The 9,726-nt window shown below is 41.5% G+C and overlaps 1 protein-coding gene across 1 annotated transcript; it reads left to right on the plus strand.

The window, feature by feature from the left end:
* The first annotated feature begins 900 nt into the window (after positions 1 to 900).
* LOC139620881 (lanC-like protein 3) lies at positions 901 to 9,384 on the plus strand. Its single transcript, XM_071476882.1, has 5 exons — positions 901 to 1,602; positions 3,056 to 3,179; positions 6,220 to 6,417; positions 6,525 to 6,732; positions 7,457 to 9,384. The coding sequence occupies exons 1-5, from the start codon at positions 1,069 to 1,071 to the stop codon at positions 7,614 to 7,616; spliced, it is 1,224 nt and encodes a 407-aa protein (XP_071332983.1). The 5' UTR covers positions 901 to 1,068; the 3' UTR covers positions 7,617 to 9,384.
* The last annotated feature ends 342 nt before the right edge of the window (positions 9,385 to 9,726 follow it).

A 9,726-nucleotide genomic window follows, 5' to 3' on the forward strand; every position in this document is an offset into this window, starting at 1 on the left:
GAAGGAACTGCCCACAGAGCTCAGGGACAGGATTGTGTCGAGACCCAGGTCTTTAAGGCGACAAAGAAATCCTGCTGCATTGAAGATTCCCAAGAGCACAGTGACCTTGGGGAGGAGGTAACAGAGGTGGCCAAGAACCCGATGGTCACTCTGAGCTCCAGAGATCCTGTGTGGAGATGGAGAAACTTCCAGCAGGACAATCAGTTCTCAGCATCCCACATTTTACAAAATAAGCAGCGTATAGTTTGGGCTTCTTGTCATGTTTCACATGTCTCGTCTATGAATTGTTAGCAGTTCCACCAAAGAGATATTGCCTCTAAACTTCTCACGTGGTTGAGGCATAAATCGATGTATCAGGACTTTGTTTTTATTTCTTTCCTCTCCCATTAACCATCTCACCAGCCCCAGCTTTATCTTGTGACCTTTTGGAACCCCAACCCTGACCCCTAAAACTAACAATAAAAATCTGTAGTTAACAGTGGCTCCATCCCAACCAGCTATAACATTAAAACCTTGCATATTCATTTATGCATCAGTATTAACGATGGTCCAATAATGTTATAATAGACCTTATGTTCTTTATCACTAACAGGGAGCCATTTTTCTACAGAATCCGTACTTTCATTTTTAATTCTATTTTTGGTACATTTTGCTGATAATACTGCTGTACTTAAATCAGGATTTTTCATTCAGGACCCTTTCTTGTGATTGAATATTTTTTACATTAGTGTGGGACTTTTACTTGAGTAAAGGATCTGAATACTTCTTGTACTTTCGCTTGTGTGGAGAGGTTTTATATTTTGGCATTAGTGCTGATTTGAGCTTCCACGTCGTCTTATTCCCGGACATTAAAACTTGAATCCTGCAGGTCATTGTGGGGAGACAGACTGCAGCTCCCATCAGCCCATGTGAGGCTGGGCCATCACTGTTGACATCCAATCAGCTGAGGGCTGCTGGGATTGTGTTTTTCCTCTCTCATCCTCGGACACCTTGAGCAGGCTGACACAGATCTGCGTTATCAGCGTGGGGCCTGCACGGTGAGCTGTTCCTGTCGTCCTCTCGTCGGTGATGGAAAACACCCGCTGCTTTGCGAACCGCTTCTCTGACTACAAAGGTGCGCTGCTCCCGGGCCAGAGCGCCCAGGTCATCGTGCCCGCCGTGGTCGCCTCGGTCGATAAGATCTTGAAAAAGGTTCCCATCGACACCGGTGACTGCGACGGGGGGCTGTACGATGGGCCGGCCGGGGTGGCTTACATGCTGCACCATGTCAGCGAGTGTCCGCTGTTCTCCGAGCACCGGGACGTCTACCTGAAGACGGCCAAGCAGATCATCGACGTGTCGGTCGGATACGTGGACGCGGAGCCGGATAAAAACATGCGTGCCGCCTTCCTGCTCGGCGGGGCGGGCGTCTACGCGGTGGCCGCTATGATATACAAATCGCTGGGCTTGGCTGACTTCGTTAAGCCGCTCACCAAATTTCGTAACCTGTGGGAGGTTTGTGCGCCCATCAGTTTTCTGGAGTGCGGTTCGGATGAGCTGTTTGTGGGGCGGGCGGGGTATCTGTGCGCCGCCCTGGTCCTCAAACAGAAGCTGGGCATAGAGGTGAGCTCTTAACAGAGGATGGCACACTTTTAGTGGCCTATAGTCAAACCTCTAAAATTACAGAAGCAGTCCATCAACTTCAAAACAGGGTCAGAACCTGAATGAGCCCACATGACAGTCAGCTGTAGCTATGGCTTTCTGATGCTTAGCCTACATCACCTTATGTTTATAAGGTATAAATCAGGTAGGGCTGCAACTAACCATATAAAATCGATTAATCAATCGTTGTTTTTTTTTTTTTTTTTTACAAATAAACCGATTAATCGTTATGTCTGTAAAATGGCATAAAACTGAAAAAGTCATCACAATTTCCCACAGGCCAGAGTGATTTCTTCAGATGTGTTGTGCAGTCCCAAAAAAAGTAGCCTATAGCTACAACTAATGCTGCCACTATAGGACTGCTATTTATCGTCGATTTATCTGGCAGTTATTTTTTTCAGTTAGGCTAAGTGGTTATCTGTTTTGTATGTAAAATGTCAGAAAGGGTGAAAAATGCCCCACTCAAGTTCCCATTTTTGCTCGTTTCATCCAACGAAAAGTCCAAAACCCAAATACAGGTTTACAAAATAAGAAAAGTGGGAAATGTTAACATTTAAGAGCTCCCAGCAAGAGAATGGTTGACATTTAGCTTGAAAATGTGAAACAATAAATGGTTGCAGATTAATTTTCCGTTGAACGATTGATTGACCGATTGTTTCTGCACTATTTACAATGTTGTGAAACAGAAAAAGCAGCTAATCCTCACACTAGACACACTGCAGCCAAGGAATATTTGGTGTTTTTGCTTGAAAAATGATTTGCACGATTAATGTGATTTCCATAATTTTGCCAATTCCTTTTCAGTTTTTGTTTGACTGTATTTTCCAGCTGTACCTGTAATTAGCATGGCCAAATCTAAGGCCAAACTGTCAGTAATGTGGGCATCAGGTTTTGACAGGGAATTTGGAATAAAAAAAGATGATATATGATTCTGCTGCATCTTTTTTTTTTTTTTTTTTTTTTTTAATCCCTTTTTGCTGTCTCACTGTCCGCTGTGAGTCCAACAGTGTTGTAACAGAAGAATGCAATGCTGAATTGGTGGAGTATATTTTTCAAAGGCCCTGCACATCGAAGGCAGCCTACACCCACAAAGGTGATTTTCATTACTCTGGCCGATTCGACCTCATTGCTTGACTGACATCGCCCTCACTCTTCCATTAGCTTTGTTAAACAAGACAAATTACACCTTCACTCAGGCCATTCTTATTAGTTCATACTGTAGATTTGGTCATCTCCACCTGCTTCAACCTAAGAAGAAGTCTAAAGTTAAAACACCTGTGTGGGTGTGCAGTGCCTTTAATGGGTCTTTAATTTCATACTTGATCAGGGGTTTGGTTATTTCCTATTGCTTTCCAATGACAGTCAACTTTGCAAATAATTGCAATATAGGCCAACTGTGTCCTTTGTTCTGCAGATTCTGAGCAAGGATCAAATCAAATCTATTTGCCAGGCCATCATCGAGTCAGGAAAACAGTATGCCAGGAGGAAGAGAAAGCCTTTCCCGCTCATGTACTCATACTATGGGACAGAGTATCTTGGTAAGAACACCAGTATAATTCACTAATAAAGAAATAACTCTTTAATGTCTCCTTGTTATCCAGGTAGACTTGTATAAATTAGCATTTAGAAATTAAGATTTTAGTCTAAATCTCACTTTCAGAGCTGTTGTTGATTGACTTGACTGCTGGAAGATGTTCTGTTACCACACAGCAAACTCAGCACATACAAGGAGACTGAAAAGAGAGTTGGTGATTTAGGATTGGTGTGTTAACATGTTTAAAGCTAACTTTCCTTTCCTTGACTGCATCGGATGAAGACAGCCATCAGGATGGCGGTCCTCAGTAACTTTCAGACCAACACAGAGTTCATAGTAAGCATAGCCTCGCTGGTCACTTCTGCATGGATACTACTACTTTGAGGATGGCGAGGAAGTAAAACAAGTGACACTGAGACATTTTAAACAAGAAATACCTGGATGTTTAAGTGAACACACCTGGTTAAAGCTGCTGCATGTTACAATTTGCCTGTCCTGACAGATTGGCTCTTGTTTGATTTGCTCGACATCAGAAAACTTCAGAATTTCACAGACACTGGCTTTCCAATCTCAGAGAGATGTGTTTTCCCTGCATGTGTCCAGCATTATGTAGGCACACTCTGCCAAGTATACCAATGAATTATGTATGTGTTTGATGATTGTGAGCCTTACCATTTACGTCTGTTGTCAATGTTCAGGTAGTGAGGTGGAGAAAGGGTTCAGCAGTCTGGACAGTGTTCTGTAAAACATTTGTCCCATTGTCCCAACATTGACCACTGATTGACATCTTTTTTTTTTTTTTTTTTTTTTTTTTTTTTTTTTTTTTAGCATAACCATGATGTTTCCTGAACCTTGACTGAGTATTTTAGTTACCTAACTTTAAAGAAAGAGTTGAACATTTTTGGAAATACACTCAAGAGTTGCATGAGAAGATCAATACTGCTATAATGTCTGTGCTAAATATAAAGTACCATCAGAAGCCAGCTAACTTTGCTCAGCAAGGACTGGAAAAGGGGAAACAGCTTGCCTGACTTAGAACAAATATTCCTAGGAACATCTCCAAAGTTTACTAAGTAAGTAGTTTGGCAGACGCTTTTATCCAAACCATTCTACAAGTGAGGGACAACACTATCTTCGTGTAAGTACAACATACTAAATCTGTTCCATAAAATGAAGTGCAAGGAGATCAGGTAAAGAAGCGCACCGAAAAATGTTTAGTACATAGAAAGTGTTAGTTAGGCATTTTAGAGTCTTAGGAGAGGTCTTCTTGGAACAGAGCACCTTTTAGAGATTATTTAGGATACAAAGGAATGCTCCTGCTCTGAGCATTTGATAGCTTGTTCCACCATTGGGGAATCACAAACAAGAGCAGTCTGGACTGTCAATGCTTGTTTGCAGAAATGGTAATGCAGGACGACATTCTTTGGAGGAACACGGTGACCAAGAAGGAGCACAAGCCTATATGATTGAGTTCAAGTAGATGGGTGCAGACCCAGAAATCACTCTGAAGGCAAGCTATAGTGACTTCAATTTGATTTGGGTGGCCACGGGTAGCCAGTGTAGATCAGTGTGTAGCTGAGGGTTTCACTGGCAGGAATGAAAGATACAATTGGGTGTCATCTGCATAGCAGTGATATGAGAAGCCATGCAAGCACATAATTGGACCCAAGGAGGTGGTGTATATTGCAAAGACAAGGAGCACCCCTGTGGGGAGAGGATGGGATAAGGACATTTGTCCCTGGCGTGATACACTGAAGGAATGCCCAGTGAGATAGGATTCCTACCAAGAAAGTACTTTGCCCGAGATGCCCATGAGAGTACAGACAGCAGGATGCAGTGGTCCATTGTATCAAAGGCCCGCTAAGTCAAGCGAGACAAGAACCAAGGACTGAGATGCAGCTCTAGTTCTAGTCCTTCAGGCCTCTGTCACAGACAAGAGCTGTTTTAGTGGAGTATTTGATTTGGATCAAGGCAACAAAGGGTAGCCAGTTGAGGTCAATGAACAATGAAGTGACACGTGCCCTTTTAGGCTGATCAAAGACCAGATGCGCTGCCGCATTCTAGACCATCTCTAAGGGTTTCACAGTGTGTGAAGGGAAGGCCCGCTGTGAGGGCATTGCAGTAGTCTGTAGAATACCCAATACATAATCACAAATCAAATTGCTGTTTTTTGAGGGTTGTGAGCTGGACAATTTCTTTGTAGAGAGCTATCATTTTTTACTCCCTAGTAAAACATCAGTTTGTTGATGTACACTTTACTTTTTGTACAGGTTAAGAGATAGAACATGTTAATCAATGATCTATAGAGATAATAGACAGTGGAATTTTTTTACCTATGGATAGAGCCAGGCTAGCAGTTTTCCCTTTTCCAGTGTTTGTGCTAAGCAAAGTGGATTAGTGTTCTCACAACAGTCTAACCCAGCTCAAGTTCCCTGTTAATGGGTGACCAATCCAACGCTTGGTGAATTCTTCTTCACAGAGACAGATCATAAGATGAGAGTGGTATCAGTCTTCTCATCAAACTTGTGGCATGTGGGTGACTCGATCACTCGAAGGGATTAGATCAGCATCAATGTACAGTTCACCTAATGACAGAAACCTCCAGTTTACTGCACTGAAGCATGGTTTTTCGGACTTGCAACTTTGAAGGTTAATTCGTTAACTTTTTTGATAGCTCTATTGTTGTTTTAATCATTTAATACACAGTCTACAGTCCTAGTTCAGCATGTAACTCCTTGTTATATTTGGGACAGTGGTTGTGCAGCTGCTTACTAGAGGTACTTGACAGGAACTCAGCTATTTTGAAAATCATCAAGTTTAGCTATTTAAGAAAAAATACTCTAAACAAAACTGTCAAGTACGTATAGTAAGCTACAGTTTAGACGATAATGATTTAAAGCAAAAGAAAGTAGTCCTCCAGTAGTCCTTTGTGATTGTTCGTGTTTGTTTGCTCCGGTTGTGTCTTTTTGTGTGCCTGGCATGGTGCTTCGTTGCATGATGGTTTGGTGGGTGCATGTGATTTCCCTCCTCCATACTTCTTTCAGGTGCAGCCCACGGCCTCTCATCAGTGCTGCAGATGCTGCTGAGCTACCAGGACATGCTCAGTGGTGCAGAGAAGGACCTGGTGTGGCAAAGCGTCGATTTCCTCATGAACCAGGAGCAGAACTGTAACTGGCCCGCAGAACTGGGTGCCATCATCGAGAGAGAGAATGAACTGGTGCACTGGTGCCACGGAGCACCGGGTATACACAGTATTTTTCATACACATCATCATGTTCAGTCACAGCTTCTCAGCTCCTGTTTGCAGCATGTCTCCCTGTTAAATTCATATTTCCATCCTGTCGTGCAGGTGTGGCGTATCTCTTTGCGAAAGCCTATCTGATCAATAAGAAGCCCCAGTATCTGGACACATGTATCCGCAGTGGCGAACTCGTGTGGCAGAAAGGTTTGCTGAAGAAAGGACCTGGGATTTGTCATGGAGTTGCAGGCAGTGCTTATGTTTTCCTCCTGCTTTATCGGCTCACAGGAAACTCGAAATACATATACCGTGCTCAGAGGCAAGAAATCCCTCCAACTCTTCTTCATTACGTGCCTCTTCTTACTCATAGGGCTGTGAGTCATGAGTCATGAGCTTGAGCTCCACTGGCCAAACCCATCCCATGTTGAAATTTTTGACAAAAGACCACATTTAATTTTTACTCACACAAATGGCATGACTCTGTGGGTTTCATTGATGGGCTGTCAGTCCGCCACTTTGTTCCGGACTAAAATATTTCCACAACTGTATGATGTTGTACAGACATGACAAAAAAAATGCTAAATCCCTTTATTTTTTAAAAATTACTTTTTTTTTTATTCTATTTTTTAGCCACACTAGTGGTGTGGCTCTAGGGATGATCTGTTACGTCACCACTTTGTTCCAACAGGGGATTATCATGAAATGTATGTATTATATAGACATTCATGGTTCTTAGAAGATCAGTCCTCATGACTTTGGTGATTAACTTTACATCTAGCACCACTATGAAGTCCAAATTACACTCTATTCAGTACTTTCATTTATGACCAAAAACCTGCAAAACAATGACATTCCTGTTTTACCGTGTGCCAAAGTACAGCTTCATAGAGCTGCTAGCATGGCTGAAACAGCCCATTTTAAAGACTATTGAGCCCAAAAGAATATTAGAATCAGCCTTAAATACCACATCATTTGTTGAATGTAAATTCCTGCTCGGATTTTTAAAACTCTAATTTCTCTCCACTCTTCTTTCCTCCCCAAAGGTTTGCAGAGTTCCTCTTCACTGAGGAGTTTAAGGCTGGCTCGCGCTCGCTAACCAGCGTCTACAGTCTGTTTGAAGGCCTGTCAGGGACCGTTTGCTTCCTGGTCGACCTCCTGCAGCCAGACCAGTCAGAGTTCCCTCTGTTCAGTGTCTTTGTGTGAATGGAAACCTGGTTACAGCCATTCACTGACCTAAACAGACATCACTCCTTTCCTCTGAAATCCCTTGAGAGCTCGATTGGTAGCAACTTTAGGACCAGGATTGATATTGTGATGAGAGTTGGAGTGGAGGGATGGATGGTATTTGTTTGGGGGTTTAAAAAATCACATTTGAGTACAGCTGCAGTAGAAAATGGTCTTGTTTTGTGTCTGTACTAAAGTGAATGTTCAGCTTCCAGGCTTTACCAGATTTCATTCCACTTACTGTTAAATTGCTGATTTTCAATTTGCAATGTAGTCAATTGCACTAAAACAGGGGTTTTCAAACTCTGAGACTCACCTCCCCAGGAGGGTGCGAGAGAGTCGAAGGGGAGCCAAGGAGGGAGAGACATGAGTCGAAGATACTGCATGAGGTGAATTTGAGTCAAAAATCATACTTCTGTTTGAGATAACCCACTGAAATCTAAACACACAGACACCATAACCACATTTAGATTAAGTACAACATTTCACGAGGATATTGTTATGTCTGATGTCCATAAAGGATACATGTCCATAATTCTGCATGGAAGTCAATCAAAGAGATTCCACAGCTTTTTTTAAGTTTTCAAGCTTTCCTCAGTGTCAAAGCAGTGCAGTGATAGCTGTCTGTAACATCCATGGATACACTGCAGAAGCTATTTTTCCAAAATGTAAACAAATGAAATTGTCTTGATTTTGGTATATGAAGGGGGGGTGGGGCACGCTTTCAGACTTTGAAAACCTCTGCACTAAAGTATTGGGAGCTTTGAAATGTGGTACTACTCGTCTGTTGATTGAAACTGCAGTGTATTCTACAAAGATGCTGCTCTCAGGTCAGAAACACATGCACCATAAACAGCTTAAATAAATGGCAATCACACCCAAGTCACACAAAAGAAAAAGAGAAAAACAAGCGTCACATAATGCCTTTAAAAATTTTCTACCACTTCACCAGCTCAGCGTCACATATCGCAGACCTTTGAGTTTATGTCTTTGGGTGCATAATTTCTCAAGTTATTGCTGTCACAACCTTTAATGATAAATATAATGGATGGCTTTTGATACTGTAGAGAGGTGCATCCAGCAGATGCTGGAGTAAGGAACTGTGGTTTCTTGTCCTAATAATAATCTCACTTTGTTTGGGCTGTGCAATATTACTGACTCACCTGTCTGAACTGAGGTAGTTGTGTGAAAGCAGTTTGTATGTATTTGATGTTTCAAACTGTGTTAGATGCTGTACATGGATGTGAATGGTCAACATGCAATGTTATGACTTTTACTCTATTTGGAAAAAGAATTGAGTACATTAGATTGTAGGTTTGTGATTGACTAAGAACAAAAGAGTAAAACATGTAGTCAGTGTGATATTTAATTTTCCTTCCAGTAAGGTCTGATTAAAGATGCTACTTTTTGGTAATTACAGCCAACTGAGGATTTCTTTAGGTTAATGTGATAATGAGGCCTTAAGAACAAATTTCCAGCATTTGAATATGGCCATGTCTCAGAGTAAAAAGGATTGAGAACACTTGGAACGGAAAATGCTTTGGGCAGTGGCATCTGGCTGAAGTGGGTGAAAAGGCCTGTGAATAATAGCAAACCAAAGCAGTTCCCCAATGCTAACTGTGCCTGTTGTGGAACATTTATAAGTTGTGTATGTGTGTGTGCCGTTTTTGCATTTGCAGTCCGAGCTGTCCACAACAACATCTACAGGATTATTGTTAATAATAAAGTGTCCAGATGGAAAAAGCAAGATGATGGATGTTTTATTAAAGTCTTGAAACCCTTGCAGACACTACCTTCACAGCCTGGCATAATGACAAACGCATTTGATTTATATGAAAACATGATCTACAAAAAATAAATAAGAGCATCTCTGATATTACAGGCCTGTCCAGATAATTGTTATGATGATTACATTGTGGAAGTAACAGAATAGTCAATATGTATAAAGGATCATTTTAACGCATAAAGTACTTTTACTTTTTTTGCCTAAATCACATTTTCCTGATTATAATTTCATACTATTATTATTTCTATTTACTATTATTATTTCATACTATCATTTTCAGTGTGGGACTTTTACTTGTGACTT

The sequence above is a fragment of the Trachinotus anak genome, unplaced genomic scaffold, assembly GCF_046630095.1.
Source record: "Trachinotus anak isolate AG129_WGS33_773 ecotype Australia unplaced genomic scaffold, CSIRO_AGI_Tana_v1 ptg000001l, whole genome shotgun sequence".
Taxonomy (NCBI): domain Eukaryota; kingdom Metazoa; phylum Chordata; class Actinopteri; order Carangiformes; family Carangidae; genus Trachinotus; species Trachinotus anak.

Excerpts from the sequence above, each read along its gene's own strand:
- LOC139620881 (XM_071476882.1), top strand. The coding sequence starts at position 1,069 with ATGGAAAACACCCGCTGCTTTGCGAACCGCTTCTCTGACTACAAAGGT. Across the intron at positions 6,418-6,524 it reads CTGGTGCCACGGAGCACCGG|GTGTGGCGTATCTCTTTGCG; the intron begins GTATACACAGTA and ends CCTGTCGTGCAG. Across the intron at positions 6,733-7,456 it reads TACATATACCGTGCTCAGAG|GTTTGCAGAGTTCCTCTTCA; the intron begins GCAAGAAATCCC and ends TCCTCCCCAAAG.